We start from the raw sequence: 24,783 nt of genomic DNA, 5'->3' as shown, positions 1-24,783 counted from the left end.
GGTAATATCCCTTTGGAAGACATTTGTAGAGCAGCCACATGTTCTACACCACACACATTTACTAAACACTACTGTGTAGATGTGCACTCCAAGCAGCAGGCAGCTGTGGGGCAGGCTGTTCTTAAGACACTTTTTCAAACGTCTGCAGCTGGCACAGGCGGCCGCCGCTAATGGAGGGACTGCTATATATTCTATGCTATAGATATGAATTCAGCAGCCCACATGCCTCGAACTGAATATGCTACTTACCAGTATGCATCTGTTCTTGGCATGTAGGGCTGCTGACATTCATATCGCCCGCCCTCCTCCCTGGCGCCTGTAGCGGCTGCAGATTTTACACTTATTCTTAGCATGGTCATCGCTCACACTGTTACACTCCATCTTCGCCACAATGGCTAAAAACAATCTGGGGATGGAGGCGATGCCCATGCGCACTGTAGTCCAGGGGAGGAGCCACCTATCTCGTGATACTTCGAAGACTCTTCCAGGACAACAATGTGCAATCATCCGGACCCAACACTAGGCGGCGATCTATGCTATAGATATGAATGTCAGCAGCCCTACATGCCAAGAACAGATGCATACTGGTAAGTAGCATATTCATTACAGATTCCTTACCGCCCCACCCATCCTCCCCGTTCTGCGAACTGATTTCTAGGGTTAAGGTTATCCTATCAGTTTTGTGCACCAGTGGTCAGTGTCTTGCATGGCTCTGCGTTTCTGGCGTGGAAAGTTGTGTACAGAACAGACAGCGTGCGAGGGCGTCGTCTAAGTAGCTACTGCGACGTCTTCCCGGCGACCGCAGAGCTGACCGACGCAACCTTCCGACGTGCAGAGGTACTGCTGACAAAACTTTTCGGATCCAGTCTGACGCCTGGGGGTAATTCTAAGGTATGGAATCTATTACTAACTAATTTTTCTTACAGATATATCGTTACCGAAGGTAAGTAACTTGTTCTTTAAATCCGGTATGTGGCTGGATGCACCCTTCTTATCTTTATTGTGTGTGTGGTCGTTTTAAATTATTGCCTTACTTTTGTTTCAAAACGATTTTTTACTTTGGTAAAAATTATATTGTAAATTGATTCCGGAGTCTTGTATTTGAATACTCTTTATTTTTGCTGACTTTCACATGACATAAATGTAAACAGTTACGTTGCTGTAAATTGTGACAGGTGGTGAACATGCAACAATTGAAATAACAGACACTGATCTTCTACTGTCATCCTGCAAAAGATCCATCCTAACACCCTGAATTGCCAGCAAGGTTCCAGTGCCCTTTAAGGAGTGAAATATTGCCATTGCCTCCCCATAAACGCTTGATTTACCCTTTTGAAGGCACTTTGCCCGATTACAGTCATCCAACACAATTCTAAAAGAGTTCCCTGACTGATTTTCCCTGCATCAGGTAGCATGCATACACCACAGAGAAAGGGCCAACTGGAGAGGGTAAAATTCAGAAACAAATTAAGTGCACAATCATTCCTCTATCTAAAACTATAATATGTGGAACATCCTTTGCTCACGGTGTCTCTAGCTTTTCAATGTCTTCCATTTCATTTTAATTCTGTTATTAGTATGGCATTGTATCAGACGCTTCTCTAGAAGGGTGGTGAGCTCAAGATGTTCAAATTCAGGGCAAGTGGACTCCAGAACAGTCTAGGATGCATGTCAACTTCCTGGAGCTTAGACCAATCTTGCTGGCTTGCCAAGATTTCTTGCCAAGATCCAAAGTTCTGTCTCGGACTCAAGCTATCTGGCAATGGGCACTGCGTCATCTATTGATCAAAAGAGCAGAGCATCTTCCAGAAGTGCATAATTCTCTAGCAGATTCCTTGAGCAGAACGACCCAGAATTGTCACGAATGGGAACTGAACCAACTCATTTCTGGACGCCATAATTCAATGATGGAGCAAGTCCAAACTGAATATTTTCACATCTCAGGGGAACAAGAAATGGTGGTTTTACGCCAGCAGGTACCCTCAAAAGGGGTCCTTGGGGAATGCCTTTTTGTTGCAATGGTCTGTAATTTATGCCTAGGCTTTTTCCTGATCCATCTTGTTCTCAGTCTTCTCAGGAAAATGAAACGAGAACCATGCAGGTTGATACTCATCGCTCCACGATGCCCATGCAACACTGGGCTACTGAGCTTTTCATGTTGTCAGAGGACATTCCCATTCAACTGAAGCCCCAACGGGACTTGATGTCGATGAACAACAAGCAGATCCTTCATCCGTACTAGATTTCTCTGCATTTATCAACCTGGCCTTTGTGACAAAGCCCTTGAATGGATCTACTCCTTTAACAGCGGCCGAATATAGAGTGTCAAACTTCCATCGTTAAAATCAAAACCCACATAGATCAGCTGCGGGGTGCCTCGGGTATACTCCCTGAGCTCCACCCTCTTCAACATCTACATGGCCCCGCTTGCAGCCATCGCCAGAAGCCAAAAACTGAACATCATCTCCTATGCGGACGACACCCAGCTGATTCTCTCCCTCACAGACAAACCCACAGCCGTCAAGAGCAACTTTCACAACGGGATGAAGGCAGTCACCAACTGGATGAAGGAATCCTGTTCAAGCTTAACTCAGACAAGACCGAAGTCCTCATCCTGGGCTCCTCTTCTTCCCACTGAGACCACTCTTGGTGGCCCGCAGCGCTCGGCATCCCCCCAGACCCACGGACCACACACAAAACCTCTGCATCATCCTAGACACCTCGCTGTCAATGAACTGCCAAATTTTCCTGGACTCGATGGGAATCCACTTGCAGATCTTACGAAGGAGGCGGAGTGTGTAAAAGCAAGCAAACTTTTCAGGGGCCACTGCCGGGATCCTGACGCCTAACGCGATGGTTCAGTTTAGCGCTTGTTAGCGGTTATCTGGCCAACAGCCACCTATTGCAGATGACCCCTTAACTTTCCTGCCACCGTATTATGCGCATTAAGAATTATATCAAGCCGTTTACTTTTATCGCCTCCGCGTTGTCTCTATCGCGTTAGGCATCCGCATCCCGACAGTGGCCCCTGAGGAAGGGACAGGAGGCCCCGAAATGCATTGGGCCGAAATCCACCAATCGCCGCAAACGCTGTTATTTTGTTAACAATGTGATTATATGTATGTTATATCTATAAACAACAAAGAGTGTATTCTGAGAGTCATGAAGTAATGACCCACTTTACTGTAGTAGACTCATAAGTATGTAAAGCTACAGTTGATGTTCTAAACAATGAAGTATCATTGAAAAACGTACGTTTATTTGTGGTTGCGTTATTTTGCATCTAGCAGTTAACACGTTTGTCAATAATCTGCACATTTAGTCAGAATTTTTTTTGTGCATAGCTGTGCGCTTGGTCATTTCTAGACAGTTTGTCTTGAATCACTTGCTTCTAATCATGTTAACCTAGGGATTGGCAGCCTTTTGACACCGAGCAGCACATAGCAGATAGATTCAGTTTGATTAAGTAGTGTGTTAATTTTGATTAACCCCTGTACAGACAGGTGTGCTAGTGACCAAAACCCGTTTTCTCAACACATCTCTGTGTGCCATGCCTACAACCCACTGCCCTGGCATACGTCAGTCACCCCTCCAGCTGGGTGCACTATACCAGTGGTGAGGGTACAGGTGCATGAGCCCCGTACCCCTACAGTGTCTAAGCCCATTCTTAGACATTGCAAGTGCAGTGCTGCCATTAAGAGTATATGGTGCTGGGAGTTTGTCATTACGAACTCCAAAACACCATAATGGCTACATTAAAAACTGAGAAGTTTGTTATCAAATTTCTCGGCACATTAAACCCACACTGATGCCAGTGTGGGATTTAATGAAAAATGCATACAGAGGGCATCTTAGAGATGCCCCCTGAAAACTAACCTACCACTAGTGTTCAGGCTGAGTGGCTGCTTTCAGCTGCCACCACCAGACATGTTTCTGGACCCCTGGGTTGAGAGCCTGCTGCTCTCTGGGGCCTGAAACGATGCACATCCTGGGACGAGGTGCCAAGCCTCCTCCCACAGGATGGGCAGGGTTCACGAAGGGGAAGCTTCAAAGGCTTGCCGCCTTTGTGAGCTTCCCTAGGTCACTTGCTGCTCTCGGCAACTGGTTCTGACCCCCACTTTGGGCGGGAGAACCAGCGGAAAAAACGAGTGAGAGGTGTGCCCACCTCTGCCACCTCCACCCCTCAGGTGGGGAAGGGGAGGTGAAGCACAACTCTGTCCCGCCATCTTCCGGATGGGTGGACTCAGCCAACCTGGGACAGGCTCATGCCCCCCTCCCACTAAAGGGTGGCATAATAGAGGGTGTACCCACCACAGAGAAGGGACCCATAGGTCCCTACCTTTTACCTACCTGTAACCCCCCTAAATCTAGTATATAGGGGCGCCCCTGAACCTTGCTACCTCCGACAAGAAGAAACTACAAGAAGAAGAAGAAGGACTGAACTGCCGGGCAGCAGCTAACAAGAGGAAGACGCCCATTGACTTGGCCGCAGCCCTACCGTTCTGTTTCCACCTCGAACCAGCTCCTGCGAAATCCCGTTGTGTCCTGCAGCAAGCAACCTCGAAAACCCCGGAGGACCTGTCTGCCTTCAACCCCAAAGACTTTGTCTTGTTCAGTGATGCCACCCCTGCCCCGTCCGGAAACCGCAAATCTGCACCACTCTGCTCCCACCATCCACGGGCTGAGCTCGAGTGGGCAAACACCATGAGGAGGTCCCCCCGGTGATCCTGACCTGAGATCCGGCGACCCCTGACCTGCCTTGTGCCTCCAAGGACGCCTGAAGGTCTCCCCAGCCGCGACCTGGAGCTGGTAAGAAGATCCGACCCCAAAAGGCACCCCTTCACCCGATGCCCCATAGCCTTGGGTGGCCAAACCAACAGTGCCTAACCAACCCCCAACTTCCCTCGAAGTGGTGGTCACACCCAGAAGACCTGCGACCCGAGCCTGCAGTGCCTTTGCAAACCGGTGTTTCCCCATAGCAAACAACAGGGCATCCAACGTTGAAACAGCACCTTGCACCCGGCCGCCCCAGTGCCGCTGAGGGTGAACCTTTGGTGCTACTTTGTTTACCCATTTGCCCTGAGCAAAATTCCAGGAGCTTTGCTCCCACAGCCAAGTGACCTGCTAGTCAGCAGCCACCAACCGGAGGCCCCCTATCCCCCGTTGGATAACATTGGGCCTCAGCGCTCTGCACCCGGCCGCCCTAGTGCCGCTGAGGGTGCAACAAGAGTGCATCGCTGACCCTGGGGGACCCCTGAGACTACCCACAGACCCACAACTCCCACTACCAAATACTTACCTTAAAACCGATAACACTATTTTCCTCCATAGTATAACAATGACTGTATTTCTTCTAAACGTTTCTAAGTGTGGAGTTTGAAAACCTAAAGAAATTCTTTAAAATTACACTGTTTAACCAAAACGATTTTACTTACCTTTTTACAGGAAATGTCCTGGAGTAGTATCTAGGTACACTGCTTTTTGTAAGATAATTAATCCAAAAAGTAACTTACCTGGTATTTTACTGAAAAGCCCATTCAAGTCTATGTACTGTATTTACAAAGTATAGCATTTGTCGGAAGCCATATTGTAAGTGAAAACAAAGTGCCTTTACTATTACAAATCCAAACTGTATTACTACTGTATATTTACTGCAAAGTACGTATCACTTACCTGTGCCAGGCTTGCTTGGTTCTAGGAAATAAAATAACTAAAGAATATTTTTATACAAAAACAATTGGTCTGAAGTTCAAGTCTTTGAGTGTGTGAATTCATTTGCTCACTGAGTGTGTACAACACATGCTTAACACTGTCCTCTGATACTGCCTTACTGCTCGACCACACTCCCACAAATAGAGAGTGCGGTGCTATCTAACTTTACCTCTGCCTACCTTTGGGGTTCCATTGTACTCTGTGCACACTATACCTCAGTTTGGTATAGTATATACAGAGCCAGCTTCCTACAGCGAAGATAAGAGCTATGCCTGCCATTAGTGGCATCATAGTTCGGATCTATTGAACATAAAATGTTACTATTCGTCAATGATATCTTATTAACTTTCACCTCTCCGCAAGCCCACCTTACAACTTTGCAGGAAGAGCTACAACTCTTCGAGGAGGTAGTGGGTCTGCGCATCAACTTGACCAAGTCTTTCTTACTCAATCTGAAACTATCTGACACAGACATGGAAACGCTGGTGGCCTCATCCCCTTCAAGTGGATGAAAAAAGAGCTTACATACCTAGACAACTGAAGGGTGACCTCAGAAGAAGGGCCCCCATGTATATGTCATGGCTAGGCAGAATGCATGCGATCAAGATGACGAATCTACCAATCTTTTCAAAGTCTTGCCATTGACATAGTGTATCTACCACTATCCATCTTTGCGCTTTATTTGGCAGAATAAACGAACCCGCTTACTCTTCAAATTTCTTAGGGTGCCAAAAGACAAAGGAAGCCTAGCATTCCCGGATTTTCATCTTTAATATAAAGCAGCCCAACTACAAGTAATTTCTGAATGGTCCCTGCACAAGTGGGACAAACATTGGCTCCATATGGATAGGGTAATAGTGGGAGAGTCATTTGGGATGTTCTATGGAAACCAAAAACAGACTGTCCCCAAACTGCCTACTTAAGCACCCCACAAGACATGGTACGAGGTGATTAAGTTAACAGTCTGGACGACTTTACCTTTCCTGTTTAGCCCGGTTCACTTCAACTTGGCATTCCCTCCGGCTGCTCAGCCTGGCCCATTAGATGCTGGAGGGAGGGGGGCTGCCTCACCATGTCTGACGTTTTCCATAACTGGGACATATTGACCTTTGAACACTGTCTACAGGACTTTCGCCTCCCAAGCTCTGAACACTTCCACTAATTACAGCTAAAACACTGGGTGCTGCAACCTGAGGTCCGGGAAGCGGCAACTAAAGAACTCACACCAATTGAAAGCTCCATGAGTAGCGCGGGCACCTGTAAGGTTTCAATTTTCTTTTTGTATTCCTTGGTGATTCACACACTGCATTCCCCACAGCTACATTATATTAGTTTCTGGGAATACACTCTGCGACAGGAAATCACTGACAGACAGTGGAAGACACTTTGAAATTACATATCACAACACAGCCACTCATTAGGCGTACAAGAGGCCCACTATAAGGTATTATATGACCGGTACTGGTCTCCCACTAAACTAAAAAAAAAATCTTTCCTAACGGCTTTGACCTCTGTTGGAGGGATTGTGGGTTGCTGGGTGACTTTCGCCATAACCCAACAATTCGACCCTTTTGGTCTGAAAATATTTGCTCAAATTAAAGAGATGTTGGGATACCCGATTCCAGACTCTCCTAAATTTGCACTCTTAGGCCTACGAGATAATTGTCTGAAATATCAAACTAAAAGTGATAAATTCATAATATGGCTCTGCTTAGGGGTGGCGAAGATAGCGAAAGGTACTGCGTAGTAGTAGGCCCCTGCCTTGACTCAATGGCACACAGGTTTTTGGTAAGGCGGGCACAATAGAAAGGATTAGACATTTTTAGAGATTACTTAAAGTTCTTTAAATATTCCTGGGGTCCCCTGGTTAGCTATCTTTCCGAAGGGCTTCCGCTGCAAGCCAGCCCCTCTTGTGTGTGAGCATTACACTTATTCCAGTTCTGAAAAGCAGCACTACTTTCATAGTAAGTACTTGTAAAAAGAGCGCTATCCCTTTGTCTTACCTGAGTATCCTTTTATCTTTATTTATGTTAATTTATTTTACTGTTTAAAGGGGTGTCGGGAGTGGAAAACAGGACAAGAGGAGGGTTACAGTTGTGGTACGGCTGCATGATGTCTGTTTGGTTTCTAGAAATATCAATATTCAAATGTGAAATCCAACATGTGAAAAACCTTACGGACTATGGAACGCTGTGTTTTGATATGGCTTATTGATATGAGGTCTCTTATTGTGTGCACTGTTATATCTTGCTTTATGAAAATCCAGTGAAAATTGCTAGACTGAAAAACTGTTTACAGCTCTTATAGAAAGTTCAGTTAAAGGTGTGGATATTCTTCAAAAGAACAAGCTCTACCTGAATTGTTTGGTGGCTAAGGAAAATCAGCTGGCTAAGGAAAATTAGCTGTCTACCACTCAGGTTGGTAGGCTTGGTATATAGAGATTAATTCCCCTAAACAAAGAAATCAATAGGTTAATCAGAAGGCATTCATTCCTCTGTTATTCTTTGGTAAGAGGAAAGCTGATTGCCCTTTTAAAACGGATTAGAGCAAGATTATAGGTAACCCTAAAACAGCAACAAAGTCACCAGAAATTGATTGCCTTGAGAGAGGCCAAGCCCACTGAAAAGATGCCCGAAAAGTTTGGGAGAATTTCTGAGACCCTACGTCATATACATCTAATTACCCCACATATTACAACACTCATGACATGTTCTAAAACATCATTGATAACATCACTTCAGTATTTGAAATTATATCATTGACGACAAGACTATGCATGGCTGGGGCACGAGTTTAAGTTGCCTTAGGGCACGAGTTTGTCACTAGATAGAATTATAGCTGGTGAATTTCAGTGGTTTTGTTTTAGTTTAAAACATTACATTGGTACTGAAATTCCCACCTATCTATATTGTCACTTTAACCTTTGGATTTTTTCACTGACTATTTATATATATATATATATATATATATATATATATATATATATATATATATATATATATATATATATATATATATCTTGTGTGTGTGTGTGTGTATGTATATATATATATATATAAGATATAGCAGACTACGTGACAATGACACTGTAGTTATCTGTAATTCGGATAAAGGTGGAAATGTTGTGATTTGGCCACTGCAACATTATCTGAAAGGGGCCATGTCACAACTAAATGATCGCAAGTGCTATAGATTGGGTAACAAGCCAGCAATACTGACAGCTCAAAACAAATTGTGCACAAGACTCTTGGCCTGGAAAAGCGCTGGCTTAATCAATCAGGACGAATACAAACTTTATACCGAAGTTCCATAAAGATATCAGAAATCCACCGGGAAGGCTAATAATATCGGCCAAAGAAAGTCTACTAGAAAATGTGTCTGTATATTTTAACTTCTTCCTACAAAGCCTTGTGAAAACCCTGCCATCCTATGTTCAGGACACTACGGATTTTTAAAAACAGATACACAATGTCCAGTGGCAAAATGATTATGTACTACTGACATTGGATATATCTAACCTGTACACGTCGATCCATCACAGGGATGGCTTAAGGGCGGTGGATTACTTTTTAGGCTCCAGATTGATCCAGTATTACCAACACAACAAAATGTTGATCAGTCTGATTCAGTTTTGCCTAGATAATTACTTTTTATTCAACCAGCAGATTTACCAGCAAGTGAGGGGCGTAGCTATGGGGGGCAAACTTTCCCCCAAACCACGCCTGCCTCCTCATGGGGTGGTGGGAGAAAGCTGTACTAAACACCAAATATGCAGATTTTGGAGCAGACCATGTGGTTAAATGGATTCGTTATATCGACGATTTATTTATTATTGGGCGGGGTACCAAGTAGAGTGCAGAGGAGTTTGTTAAACAAATAAATGATAATGATCTAAACCTGCAATATAAGTAAAGAGTCAATCTGTTTTTTAGGTGTAGAGGTGTATGTAGAGCAGGAACAGTTACACACCATACTGCATCAAAAACCTACTGAAGGTAACACGATGCGCCATTCAACCACCTTCCACCCCAGAAACACCATTTGTATCATCCCATACGGGGAGATGCTCAGTATCCGCCGCATCTGTAGCAATGAGAAAGACCTTTTAGAGGCACAACAAGCAAGTAAAATGTGCTTCCTAGAGAGAGGATATGCAGAGCTAACAGTGGACATTGCCATGCAAAAGACTAGGGAGTTGTCCCAACATGACTTACTGTTTAAACCATCTCACAGCAAGACAAAACTGCGTACAGAAACGGGATCACATACAAATAACAATGACCTTAGACTTATCTTAACGTACAACAAACAAAAAGATAGTCTTAGCAAGATCATAATGAGTAATTGACATTTGATACTCGGTGATCTTCAGATGCGGGACGCAATACCAGCAAAGCCCACTATCACCTACAGGAAGGCCCTTCCACTTGTGACTTAATAGTCAGTAGCAGTCCAGAAGTAAGAACAGGGTCCGGTTGGTTATCAGGGCGAAATGGATTTGTTAGATGCTCTTCTTGCAAGGCCTGTAACAATGGCATAAGTAAGACAACTTTCCAGACACCTTTTGGGGATAAACCTGATAACCTGCAAAACGGAGTTTGCCTTCTACATGCTGGATTGCTCTTGTGGACTGCATTATGTGGGCAGCACAAAACTGCAGGTCCACAAGAGGATTCTCCAGCACTTACGGGCCATTACTAATTCGGATGCAACGTATCCAGTGGCCCGCCACTTAAGGGAGGTACATGGCAATGACCTACAACAACTAAAATATTATGCTATAGATACAATTCCCCTGTTAAGGCGAGGCGGAGATAGAGTGGCCCACCTAAGGAAACTTGAAACCAAATATATCTTGGAGCTGGACAGTAAAAGCCCTCACGGGTTCAATAGTACAGAGGATCTGTACATGTGGTTATAATGAGGCATAAAGTGGGTAACCCGTATCCTACAAAAACAGCATTATGCTGTAATATCTCTGTGGTGAAAGACATGCATTTAGGCATGAAGTGTAAGATCTCACTGCTTCCAAAATTCCTGCTTTTCCTTTTTAAAATAAGTGCTCTACCTTAAGTAAGAGTTTTAGCACTAAGCATTTTTAAATTAGCACTGTCACTTTAAGAAGCGTAACCAAACTTTTCAAGTTTTAGGTAACACTTTTTGCACTGGGCGTACACTTGCGTCATTTTGCACGACCATTTTTTGCACTTTAATTGTCATGTAGCAGCAGAGCCTAAAGCCCATTGGGATATGATGTTTCCACAATACCGTTGCAACTAAAACTCTGTCTGCCTAAAAATTGGAATTTAACATGTATTGAAACAGAGAATAACAAGCCTGGGGTTTTACACAAGGCATCTCCAATTGGAGTAAATCAGTTTTCATTTATTGTATTTATACAAACAAGTTGGATACATAATTTTGCAAATTGGGTTTTTAAATTGGTAATCAAAACAGGTATACATATACATTACCAATTGGAGGAATTAAGGTTTTAAACATGTCGTGTATGTTCATGTTATTTATTGTATTTATACAATTTTATATATGCATATTTGCACCTTGGGACATGAAAACGTTATTTAAATGTTGCATTTAGTATCTGATAGGGACATCTAGCTGCAGATTCCTTAACTTAGAATATCCCCAGGCGTGAGACTGGATACAGATTTTTTTTTTGCAGCAGCAGAACCTCTGCGCGCCGGGGGACGGTGCCACACGACCCCGTCCTCACGTCGTCCACGAACAGGACGTCAGCAAGATCATACAAGTCCCTACCTGCGCACTGATGTCAGTATTCCTTCTTTTCCGCTTGCAACACGGATCCGGAATGAGCTCCTCTGGCCTGTTTTTAGGCCTTATTTTCGACTCTTCGCGTCTGGAACAGTGTGCGATGCCTTCGGGCTTTAAGTCCTGTAATTCCTGTTCGCGGCAAATGTCTGCCACGGACCGGCATCTTATTTGTATGTGGTGTCTGGGAGAGCACCATGACTCCATGGACTGTGAAGCCTGCCAATGTCTGAAACCGAAGTCTCGGCGGGGGCGCCGTATGAGGCTTCTCTCAGCGCGACTGTCCCGGTCGGAGTCGTCTCACCCTAGCCGCCCCCCCGCCTCTTCGTCGACTGCAGGTCCCTCTACTGTTCGGTTCTGCCGTCGATCGCCCTCTGGGGTCCCGGGACGTTGTTCTCCACTTGGTAAGTCAAGGCGATTTTCGCCTAGGTCTTTGCCCTCACCTTCTTCTGTTATCAGGGGCACTGGTCCCCGGAACTTTCTGGACGTGCGCTCCCGACGGTCGTCCCCCCTGTATCCGCCCTATCCGGGTGTGGGGGCGACTTGGGCATAAATGGAGGCCTATGCTACGGCTTTGCAGGCCTCCCTTGGGTCCTCTCCCGTTCCTGGGACGTCCTTGGGACCCCCGCTTCTTGTGGAGTCTCCGAAGGACTCGCCGGTGGGCTCGCCCCCGGCACCAATTGAGCCTTTGCCTCCCAGGAACGTCGGAGATGTGATGTCAGGGCGCGGCCCGGCTGGGTCCCCCTCTATGCTCCACATGGTGTCATTAGGGCGCGGCCCTTCTGGGTCTCCCTCTATGACCCACGGCGCCTCTGCCGCCCCGCGAGGCTCCCTGTGGCGCCGCAGGTGGTTGCCGGTGCTCATAGTCCTGACTTGAGCACACCCCAGCCTTCTGGGCAGGTGGCCGCCTGTCCGGAGCCTGTGTCGGCGCCGTCACGGTGCCGGAGGCTCGGCTCCGCCTCAGCTCCTTTCTCTGGAATCAGAGCCTCTACTGGATGAGTCGGAGCTTGCGCCAGGGCAGCGCCGGAAGATTATCTCGCCGGCCCCGCGCCCTCTCTTTTTTCAGAGGGGGAGCTTGTCATAGTTTTGGCGCTGGACGGCGCCGACTTGACTCCAGATGCTGCTGAGTCGGCGTCTGACGAGGCACAATCAGCTCACACGCGTCGTTTTGGTACTGTGTCGACGGCGGGTTCTGGACTCTTCTATAGAGGCCTCTGGAGAGAGTTCAGTGCCGCCCTCCTGCCCGGCGTCACCGGAGCTAGTGTTACCAGTGCCCCCCTTGGAATCTGTGGAGCCTCCTAAGGAGCTCCCAGATCTGGCAGGCTGTTCGCCTCCCCAGGAGCCCTGTCAGGATCTTCATTCTTCCATGGGGCTCCCTTCCGTTGGGCATTGGGCGCACCCTCAGTGTCTTGGAAGGGTCAGCTTACAACCGTCCCCCACTGATGAACTGTTGTACTACAAACTCTGAAGGTGCTCGCGTTGATCTCCTTCACCTCATCCGGGATGGCCGCGACCTTGCCGAATTCACAATCCTTTCAGCCTTCGATACTGCGTATTCTTTGGGCCGAGCCATGGCGAGTTCTGTTGCCTTAAGGCGTCACACTTGGTTGCGAGATAGCATCTTCCCTGAAAATATCCGGGAGTGACTGGTTGGCTTACCCTTTGATGGGGATTTGCTCTTTGATGCTCACGTCGAGTCGGAGGTTCACCGGCTCCTGGCGGGCTTTCGTCCTCCCACTTAATTCCTTTTAGGCTTGTCTTCTGTGGAACATTATCATTTCGCATCCCTTAGATGCGCTCTGTGTTTAACATGGGCGGTGAGCCTTAAGTCTTCTTTTTCTGTGGTCGAGGGGGCTTACCCTTTTATTAGCATCACTTGGATGCGTTTTGCTTTCAGCTGCCTGTTGGCCTTCTGTGGCCAAGTTCCACAGGTTGCTGTGCCCTCTGACTGTGGTATTCAGCCGGTGGCTCAGCTCAGTAATGTCATTACGACTCGGAACTCAGTTCACGGGCTTGGTTTGTTACTGCACTCTTTTGACCTGGCGTATTGCCCTAAGAGGTGTTCCCCGTTGTTTGGGGTATACATACTCCATGTGGGGTATGCTATTATATAGCCTTGCTTATCTCACATGGGCCTGGAGATCCTGTGGGTTCCATGCATCGCTTGGTGGTCCGTTGTACGGTGTTCTATGTTTTTCCCTGCTGCTATCTGCTTACGCCATGGTCATCTACCTCCTTTGAGGGTTTCATGGTCTCCTCTTCAAGAATGGCTCCTACCTGCCCTTACTGTTATAGGTATGGTCCGATATGTGCATGTTCATGCTCCTGGCTAGTTCTGTCTCTACATAATTGTATGTTTATACATTTATGTCTACATGCCGGTGGCCTTGGTATCTTCTTCCTACGTCGTCACCTCTTGTTGAGACTGCGAGGTCTGGACTAATATCTCCTTGCTTCCGCTTACTGGAGTGATTTCCTAAAGTGACATATGCTCCCTTTGTTGTGTTCGACGCTGTACGTGTCTTTTCTGGAGTGTTGGTCTTGGATTCTGAGACTCTTCCCACCATTCGTTAACTTGGTGTTTTTGGCCACTTCCTTCGGATGTGCCTTTCTTCCAAATTATTGCTTACTATTGTCAAAGGGAAGCCTGCGGGACAGCTCTTCTGATGGCAGTGGTGTTTGACTACTGCCTGTAAGTCTATATTGTGGGTTGCTTCTCACTTTGGCTTCGTACTGCCCAGTCGGGCACTCTTATGCTTCTTGTGTGAGCCACTTTAAGGACTCTATGGCCGTTTGTCTGCAGCATATTTCTTTCGGCTTCAGCTGGTTTCAAATTGACGCTAATTGCCCTTAATTACCACTTTTTGGGATTCGGTGTGCACTTGAGGTGTTTCTTGTCCCGCCGGCTAATTCCAACGCATTGCTCAGGTTCTAGCCTTGCCTTTGGGATCTTAACGCCGGCTCCTTCGGCTTCCTTCTATAGGCTAGTCTGTTAGGCTCTGGTTGCATCTCTTCAAGTTCTTTTCGAACTTGGGTTGGTGTACTCATCGTGCGTCATTATGCAGAGAGTGGTCTCTCGCTCGCTCGCTCTCTCACTCTCTCTCTCTCTCTCACTCCTCTCACTCTCTCGCTCCCTCTCTCGCTCCCTCTCTCGCTCCCTCTCTCGCTCACTCTCTCGCTCTCTCTCTCTCTCTCTCTCGCTCCCTCTCTCGCTCCCTCTTGCTCTCTCGCTCACTCTCTCTCTCCTGTCATTTTCATACGGGTATGCCATAGCGCTATTCTGGCCATTTTAGGATATCGGCTAGCCTGTTATTTCTGCTCTTTGAAGCTGCTCGGGCTGCTGTCGGGTTGTTCCGCCACAGCTTTCCCCCGTTTAGCCGTCACTCTATTGCCGGATTGGATGCTTGGCACTTTCTGTTGTTCTGTCGCAGACCCTCCTCCCCTTTGGGGTATGGCTGTGGTATCTATTCTAAGTTAAGGAATCTGCTGCTAGATGTCTCTATCAGATAGACGAGTTACTTACCTTCGGTAACGATGTATCTGGTAGAGATGTTGTCTAGTCTCAGATTCCTTAACGCCCACCCAGCCTCCCCGCTCTGCGAGGACTTTGCCTAGTGGTGTTCTCCACTGGCCTCTTCAGTTGCCATTGGGTTATCTCCTAGGGGGGGTTCAGATTGTTGCACTACCCTGAGTTTTGCCATATGCAGTTAACTTCTGCTGAGGGGCTTCTTTCCTGTTATATGGTGCCTTTGATTCACAAGGAGGTTCGTTTTCCTCTCCAGTTCCCTTCTCTTCCTTCCATCTTCTCTACTACCTCGGGGTCCTGGTCTCTTCATGGTCATCCTCTTTGAGGGTCGGCTGTGCTTTGTTTTAAACCTCTGCTTTTAGAGGGGAAAGGCCAGTCTTTTCATACTTTCCTACAGTGGACTCTTGTTCTTTCTGTGTTCTGTTCTGAGTGGACGGCACACTTCTACATGGCACTATCAGTTGAGATGTTCTTCACTCGTTGCAGTCGGGGAAGGGTCTTCGCTTAGCTTGCGGGTCTCTTTCTCATAGCTTCCACTTATATGTGGGCAGTGTCTAATTCTGTCTTTTACGTTGGCGTCTTCCACCATCCTCCTTCTTTATTCACGGATTTTCATCCCTCGCACACTGTTCCCATACTTTCCCAGTTTCTTTGTTGGTGGCCCCGCGGTGTGCAGTGGAAAAGTTTCTCCGAAGAAAACTGATGTCAGCTCGCTGTGAGTGACTTATATGACCTCGCTGACGTCACGTACGTGTACGATGGCAGTGCGGGGTGGTGTGGCGCCGTCCCCTGGTGCACAGAGGTGCTGCTGCTGCAAAAAAAAATCCGGATCCAGTCTCACGCCTGGGGATATTCTAAGTTCAGGAATCTGCGGCTAGACAACGTCTCTACCAGATACATTGTTACCGAAGGTAAGCAACTTGTACATTACTCTACGGCCAAATGCCTCGAAGCAACCTTGGAACATGACAGTCTGTTGTTGATAACGATTGCATGCACTGGCACTTTAAAAATGCGGAAGTGTTGTCACCGCGGCATGTGATCAAGGCCCACATGGGCCGAAACGCGTCATGGCGGCACAGCGCAAAAGAAATTCAAAATAAATAATTGCACCAAAGAAGAGTAATCCGTTCCTTTTTTCCGATTCGTGAAGCAGTGAATCGTCAAGGAAAAGTTATATATATATATATATATATATATATATATATATATATATATATATATATATATATATCTATATATATATATATCTAGATAGATAGTAGGGAACCCTGGATAGTTTCCAAATTTTCGGTGGAGAGCATCTTTGTTGTATGAAGCACTCTGCAACACCACCGACACTCAAAATCCGCTCTCTGCAAAAGTGTGTTTTTCCAGGAGAGTTTTTAAGCATTTGATTAGCACAATTGTATCCACACCAAGGTAGGAAATTAACAAAGCCTTTTTCCATTTTTGCAGCAGTTTTTTTAAGCATAGGATTAGCTAGCCCTATACAGACAGAGCTGGAAATGACAAAAGCCTTCTACCATTTTAGGCAGAGTATTACAGTGTTGGATTAGTAAAATACCATCCAAGCCAACTTGGAAAGAATAAAAGCAGCTTCTGACAAGTCTTGATAGATTTTGTCACAGAACCTTTGACATGGAATAAATGTACAGCTTGCATTAAAACTGCGAATAGGCAAGGCATTAATGCTATCTGCTATTAAACAAAATGTTTGTATAATTGTTATTTCATCTGATGAAAATTCATTAAGCATATTGAGTTAAAAAAATTCTCAGTGTTAGCCTTTGCATTAAATGGCTGGTATTGTGTTATACTAATATATTTTGTCGACTTAGATGAGATGACGGCAGCTCCTATCAATCAAACTTCTATTACAGGATAATTTTGTACTTTTATTTGAAAATTAATGTTTCAGCATGATTGAAATAATACTCAGATTGTGTTGCCACGTTAAATGTTTTGCCACCGTTAACTCCTCAAATTTTGTTGACAGGATCCTCTTTGGAAAGTGAGACGAAGTCAGAAGTTGGATATGTCAGCTAGGCTGGAGTTGCAGTCTGCACTTGAAGCAGAAATACGTGCCAAACAATCTATCCAGGAAGAGCTGCGAAGGGTTAAAGATGGAAATCTATTGTTTGAAAGGTAGGCAATTAATGCGAATGCATTTGTTTTCGTTTAGCTTAAAGTTCGATTTCCTTGTTTTAGGAGCTTTTGGAATCATTGTTGATTTTAACACATTTGCATTGGCATATTTTGTTTGGATGTTTATATGCTATCCTTCAGGAGACACATGTTGCCAGTTACAGCGTCCTCAAATGCATTATATATGAATGTGATTTGGGGAAAGCCCGGAGCATATGGACCACTGCTCCTGAGATAGTAAATGTAAGTTGGTTTAAAAATGTCATCCTTTTATTTTAGAAACTTATTACACAGAATTTGTAAAGTGTAATTTCACTAATCTAAATTTAGCATTTGTCTCCAAGGTCATTTTTGTTTTCTCTGGTTGATTTCCTATCATTTGTAGGGTTGTCTGCTATGATTAAGTAGAACATAGGATATACAAAAATCTTTCCAGACCCAACCACCTTGTGTTTGAATAATTTACAAGATGTGAATCTAGAACGATTTCAAACTGCAAACATTAATTTCAGGTAAATATTATTCTGATGCATAATTCAAAACTGCAGATTCTTCACCATGTTAATATACCCAGGCATCAGACTGGATGTGTAAAATGAAAAAAGCAGTGCTACTGCATTCTGGTAGGTGGTGTTGTCCTTCATAGTGTCGACTCTGTTCCAGTCTGGAAGTGACTAGTGGAGTTGCATATAAGCACCACCCAAGCGCATTGATGTCGGTTCCTTTCTTTCCGTGCCTTGAGATGTGAATCCAGACCTCAGCTCCTTTTTCACTCTGTTAAGAGTTTTCTCCAATTTTTCCACTGTATAGATGAGCATATCACCCCTAAAACTACAGAGCTTAAACCTTGTAGGAACTATCTCAAACAGATGTATGTGACTGATCCACACAAGGTGTGCCTCTGGTGCTTGGGTTAAATGCACGAGTCCAAGGCCTGCTACAACTACTCCCGGATTAATCCAAAGGCAATCTGAAGTGAAGCTCTATGCGGCAAAGCATTGCAAAACTCAATACAGGTCCCTTTCGAGGTCAAAGTAGAGAGTGCTGACCAACTCCCATACCTGAAGTCGTCCCTGCTGCAGTCACGATCAAAGTTTTCGAGGAAGAAACAGAAGAAATCCAAGCAGGACTTGGCCCCCTTCCTGACAGTCTTATTTTCCAAAGAAGGCGCAAAGGCATAAGCGTGCCTGGAGATCTTGCTCCCATTCCACTGAGGAGCCGATTCCATCCTTAGTTCTGATGCAGCACCCTGATTTCCCAGATCCACCAGTGATGTTTCAGCAGAGTAAAGCATTTCAGTAGTCCATGCTGCACACCTTTGGTGCTCTTCTGGCAACTTCTGTGCTCAAGGATCCTCAGGGGCCATCATTGGCACCGTCTGTGCCCCTTTAACCTCCTTTGCGTCCTATACTGGCATTGTTGCTGACTTTGGGTTTGTCTCTTGAATATTGACTCTGATTCCTCACACATCAGTGTAGGAGCCAAACCCCATTGTGTTCTCTTCAGAACAGCCAAGTTTGTCTTGAGCCTGACTGAAGCTACACCCAGATTTAGATGTGGCACAGCCAATACTAAATCCATTGGACTTGAGCACTATTCCACTGGAGCATAGCCGTGCGTCGTCACTACACCAAATTTTTTAATCATACTCTGCCCAAATTTGAGATTACCCCCTGGACCAACAGCAGAGCAAAGCATGCCTTATGCAACTATGATGAAAAGGGCTACTGAGGTCCTTGGCCTACCACGTCCCTACTAGGGAAGTAAAAACAATTGTGCTTACAGGGTTCCTTTAACCTTGCCTGGCACTGAATTAACATCGCCTGCTCTTCAAATAGGCCCTTACTGACACTCTACTGGGCACTTGGCCTAAACCATGCACTGGCCACCAAGTCAGCCTCGCCATAGACCAGGCCCAGGTGAACTGGGTTTCTTAACCCAACATCCAACTCCTGGGAGTTTGGTGGTGCAGGCATCCACCTGCAGAGTGAACCCTAATGAGTACCCTATCCTAACAGAGTCCAAACATGTAGAAATCTTTGGCAAAAAATTGTTTCCTCTGCCAGCCTTTCCTTGAGGTAGGTCAGTGCTAGTTGCATTCTGTGGCACTTTGTCGGTGAAATCTTGCCAGTGGTCCAGGAAGACATAAGAGCTTCTTTGGCCAAACCATTCAGCCAAGTCCCACTCCCACCTAGACACCACAGACTGTCTTTGAAGGGCATTGGGGACGAGCGTGGTCCTCCAGCCCATACATGGATGAGATGTACAAGTTTCTCCGGGGATATTCAGTGATCCTTATTTGACATGCTTTTGCAATGATCCTGCCTGTCTGGTGAAAGGTGGCTCTGCTGGAGCATTTCAAGGAAAGCCTGGCCACAATAGTCAACAGGCCTCACAGCCCTTTTGAGGTCAGGGACATAGGCCCAGCAGAACACGACTAGGTCATAATGAGCTCTGTTTGTCCCAATACTCCTCCCATCTGTCACCAGCCTCAAAACCTCCTTGGTGAACCCTTAGCGGCATACAGCAATCTGTTAAGAGGCAGGGCTAGTCACTTCCTGCAGGGGTGGTAAACTATTACACTTGAGAGTTGGATCCTTCAAGTTATCCAATAGAGCTGTGCCCTGACATTCCTGTTCGAGGCACTGCACCTGCACCTACATCATAGCACTTTTTGAAGGACCATCTGTCTGTTTTGCTTCAGGAGGTGCAAGCTCTTTGGAGACAGCGGACAGCCCTGCCGGGTACCACGCCCAAGCGTAAAAACGCAAGACACCTTCCCATTGACTACCAGCTGAGCCAGGGGCACCTCGTAAAGGAGTTTCACCCAGGCGATGAAGACCGGCCCAAACTCGAACTTCGAGAGGGCCGCCCAAAGGTAAGGCCACTCGATGGTGTTGAATGCCATGGTAGCGTCAAGGGAAGCCAAAATGGCCGGTTCAGTGAGCGTCTCAGCTCTCGCGAGAACACCATGTAGTCTGCGAAGATTCAGGGCGGTATTGCGATGCGGGATAAAACCGGACTGATCTGGATGGATCAAGTCCCCGACCACAGTGACCAAGCGATTCGCCAATAATTTAGCCAAGATTTTAGGTTCGGCATTGAGTAAAGAGATAGGTCTGTACGAAGTACAACGATCCCGTGGCTTACCCTCCTTATGGATAACTACAATGGTAGCGAGTCATTGGTCCGCGGGGAGGGAGCCTGACTCCAAGGCCTCGAGGAACATGTCCTTCAAATAGGGCGCCTTTTTGTCGGGTCTCAGCTTGTACAATTCAATAGGCAAACCATCGGGGCCCATCGCCTTACCGGATCGGAGGGAACGTATAGCAACAGCAACCTCATCAACCATGAGCGGAGCATCCATGAGGTCCCTGTCAGTGTCAGAAAGGCTAGGCAGAGCGATATCTCGCTGCAACAAACAAGAGTCCTTCTCATCCCTACCACAAACCGAGGTATACACAGTCCTAAAGTGGTCCACGAAACACTGAACGATCCCAACTGGATCCACAACACATTCTCCATCAGGCCGTTCAATCACGGGAACAACATGAGTCACTCTCTCTTTCTTGTCCAACCACGCTAGCAATTTACCCGCCTTGTCTCCCACATCATACAACCTGCCCTGCTGCTCCCTGTACATCATTCTCGCAGCATCAGTCACAAGAGCCCTGTAATCAGCTTGTTTCAAGGCAAGGGAATGCAACTTTGCACTGGAGACGCCTGTCTCAAGATCGTCTTCAAGCACAGTTATCTCAGACTCCAATCGCACAACCTCCATGTTGGAAGCCCTCTTGGCGGCGGCAATCAGGGAAAGGGACTGCCCACGCACAACAGTCTTGAAAGCCTCCCACAACGAAACAGCAGAAGAAACAGACCCCACATTTTCATCAAAATAATTGTCAATAGCTTTCACAAGTTCGGAGCGGGTTTTAGGGTTCCGGAAATACCAGGTGTTGATAGGGGCGACCCTACCCTCACTGCCCGCCCTGACCTCATAACGAAGCCACAAGGGGGAATGATCGGAAATACCCCTAGGGATATGACGAATCTCTCTGATGGAGGAGGACTGGACCGCTGGCATTAAGAAGTAATCCAGTCTTGAAAGACTACCATGTGCCCCAGAGTGGAAAGTGTACTGTAGTTGTGTGGGGTGCAGTAATCTCCAGCCGTCTACCAGCCCAAAGGTTTCAAGCAGATCATTCAGCCACATGTGGGCCCTGGGCAAATCCCTGGGAGGATGATGATCAGAAGTGCCAGAGACAACCGAATTAAAATCCCCACCCAGGATCAGAAGGCCCTCAGGAAGCTCCAAAATGACCCTGCTGAGATCAGCGTAAGTCGAGGTCTGTAGACCCGGGGGGACATACACAGAGAGTATGGATAATGTCTTCCCCTCCCATCTACCAGTGAGCGCCGCGTAGCGCCCCATGTCATCAATCCTCACGTCATCCACTTCGAGAGGGCGAGAGGACCGGATAAGAATACCAGCCCCCCTGGAACCAGAAGTAAACCCAGAGTGGGCCACCAGTCGGTATCCGCGCCTATTCAAGGCCTGACACGCATTACCTATTAAATGCGTCTCCTGCAGAAGGACTATATCGGGCGTATGACGCCTAAGGAAGCGCAACACGATCCCTCGCTTTGTCCTGTCACCCAGGCCATTGACATTCCAGGATAGCAGTCTCAACTCGCCACCCCCCATCCCCAAGAGATAGGCAAAGCAGAACCCACACATAACCCAACGATCAGAGACAAGGAAGAAAACAATACGATGCCTTGTGAATAAAAGAAAACAGATACACACCCCCCTACACCCCCCAACTTGATCCTGTTACAACACCCCCCACCCTGCACCCCTGCGTACGACTCATAAGCCACCCGGACTTGCAGTGTGCCTGTCGCCCCATTATCAAACTAAGCTACGCAAAGAACCCAGGAGGAGGAAGAGTCCCCAGTCACCCCCCGCCACCCCCAGGCCAATCTAGACTGAAAAACAGAAAGATCAAAGTCCAGACTCAGCTGAAGAGCGGCAAAAGTTCAGACGCCAGAATCCACGACACCGCTTTCACTCTGGCGCACCGCCGACGGCACCTCCGGGGTGCCCAGTACGTTCGTCTCTTCTAGGCAGGGAGTCAAGCCAGTCACTAACATTTTCAGGGCGATCAAAGAAAAATGTACGGTCCCCATATTCAATCCGAAGCCTGGTCGGGAACAACATGGCGTACTTGAGGCCCAAGTCCCGCAGTCGTCTCTTTACTCCCTGGAAACTCTGTCTTTGTCTCTGAACAAACGGTGAAAAGTCAGGATAAAAGGAAACGGAGGCATTTTCAAATTTCACTGGGCCCTTATCCCGTGAGGTTTGAAGAATAGCATCCCGATCTCTAAAGTGGAACAATCTGGCAATAATGGGCCTCGGAGGAGCGCCCAACTTCGCCTTCCTGCCTGGGACTCGATGAGCGCGTTCAATCGCAAAGAACTTGCTAAGTCCTGCGGGAGCAAGATAGTTCGTGACCAGATCCTCCACCAAAAGATCAACCTCTAGTATCTCGGGATTCTCCGGAACACCGATAAGGCGAATATTATTGCGGCGAGCCCTGTTTTCGTAATCCTCGAGACGACGAGCCATCAGGTCGTGGGATGAACGCAGAATACCAATCTCCGTCTGGGCCTCCGAGACATCCGTAATGAGACTAGAGGTCTTCAGATCCAATGACTGGACCCTCTCATTAGTCTTCGCCAGATCCGCTCTAATCAGCGTGATGTCAACGGCCACCGTTTCGATCTTAGAGGCAAGGGCCTCGTATTGCTGTCCCATGGAGGCCTGCATGTTGGTAATGGCGCCCATAACGTCTTGTAAGGATACGTCCGAAGGCGTTGAAGAGACAACCTTAGGATCATCTGAAGTGCGAGTAGAACCGCCAGGGGACCCCTTTAACTGCGAATAGTGATCCATAATGTTCGTCTGGGTGTGGCCCCCACGGTGAGGTGTTTTGATCTTACGCCTCTCGGGAGCTGGTCCGGTGGCCATATTAGAAAAGGGACCCCGGAGGGGTCCTCGCGACCTGGTGAAAATGGCCGGTCGTGAAGTGTCCAAACAGACGACAAAGCCAGATCAGACGTACAGCGGCACCTAAAAGCTGGAGTGTGGTCACTCAGTAGGGCAGCACAAACAGCAAAGAGACACCAGGCCAGCCAAAGTTAGATAAGGGCTGCGCTTCCATCAGTCCGAGCCGGGAGTAGGAAACAAAACCGAAAGTCAGGAGGAGGGTCAACTCAAGGGGACCCCTTCGGCCGCTGTTGTTCAACTACTCCACGGCCTGCCAGGAAACTGAGCCCCCGGTCTGCCTCGGGGCGGACCGCAAAAAGCAGCAACGATGTAAAAGTGGACCCCCAGCGTCCGAATTCAATTTTTCGAAGGACAAAATGATCAGCAAGGATACACGAACAAAAGCCCGTCGTTAAAATCAGGATGTAGGCAGGATATCCGTGAAGGGCGGCGCGGGTCCGGGGAGCTCTGTGCTCACGCGATCGTCTTGGATGCCCGCGAAGCTCCTCCTATGTCGACTTCTTTTTAGAGTCGTTTGACTCCGGGAGCACAGGGATGTCACAGCGGTGGACCGGCTTCAAGCCTTATGGCTCCTGCCACATGCTGATGTCGGTGACGGACCCACATCTAGTGTGCCTCTGGTGTCTGGAGCGTGAAGACCGCCCCAAAGTCGTGCTCCGACTGTCTGGCCATGACCCCGAAGTCTTTACGGGAGCAGTCCTGAAAGCTTCTGGAGGCCCAGCAGTTGGCTCCATGCAGCTCAAGGTCCCGGTCGAGAGGACGTTCACGAGACCAGCCGCAGAGCCATTACCACCACTCCTCGTCGAAGTCTTTCAGGTAAGTCGAAGCACAGAAAGAAGGCAAAGAAGCACCATAGCTCTTCGCCTTCTCCCTGCCTGTCGGCCGACGCGACACGGGATGCGGATGGTAGTTATCCTTGCCCCCTGTGGAGCCTGTTGGGTCAGCTCCGAGCCTCCCTCCCTTTCCGGGAGCCGGAGCAACTCCTGTCCAACTTTGTAGCTTTTACGAAGCCCTCCACTCCATCTTTGGGCAGCCGACTCTGCCGGCACGCCTTCGGATCCCGCGGACTCAGCTGAGGGTTCTAGGTCCTCGAAGCCGGTGGCTTTGGCCCCTGTGCCGCAGGGCCCCCAGGGATCCAGGCCTAGATTCCGATCGGTGCCAGTCGACCTTACGACACCTCCTCCGGCGTCGAATCCATTAACGAAACCTCTGCCCCTTCCTATGTTTGGTTGTGTCCCCACCGACGTCGACCCCATCCTCCCCCTCGACATGGACACAGAGCCGGATCGACGTCGGGTCCGGCGCCAACCGGTACTTTTGTGCCCTTGTTCTATCCAGGTGTTCCCTACCGCCCTGAGTGGCAACCAGAGGAGGTTGAGGAGGACTGGGAGGGGTTTGTGGACCCTCCGGCAGACCAGTTGGAAGAACCGGACTGGAGAGAGGAGTTTGGTGAGGTTAGTGGTCTGGAACCTTCTCCAGACCTTGGCATGCTTTCTCCCCCTACTGTGGCTACGGAGGAGGGTGCATCATACGCAGT

The 24,783-nt window shown here is 47.6% G+C and overlaps 1 protein-coding gene across 1 annotated transcript in view; it reads left to right on the top strand.

The window, feature by feature from the left end:
- The window catches only part of CDC42BPB (CDC42 binding protein kinase beta), a 709,648-nt gene that overhangs the window by 359,365 nt on the left and 325,500 nt on the right, over nt 1–24,783 (top strand). The window contains exon 19 of the mRNA XM_078660224.1: nt 17,028–17,176. Coding sequence (XP_078516350.1) covers nt 17,028–17,176 — 149 coding nt within the window. The remainder of the gene's footprint in view (nt 1–17,027; nt 17,177–24,783) is intronic.

Source organism: Lissotriton helveticus, chromosome 9, assembly GCF_964261635.1.
Source record: "Lissotriton helveticus chromosome 9, aLisHel1.1, whole genome shotgun sequence".
NCBI lineage: Eukaryota > Metazoa > Chordata > Amphibia > Caudata > Salamandridae > Lissotriton > Lissotriton helveticus.
This window is presented reverse-complemented; position numbering and strand designations above follow the sequence as displayed.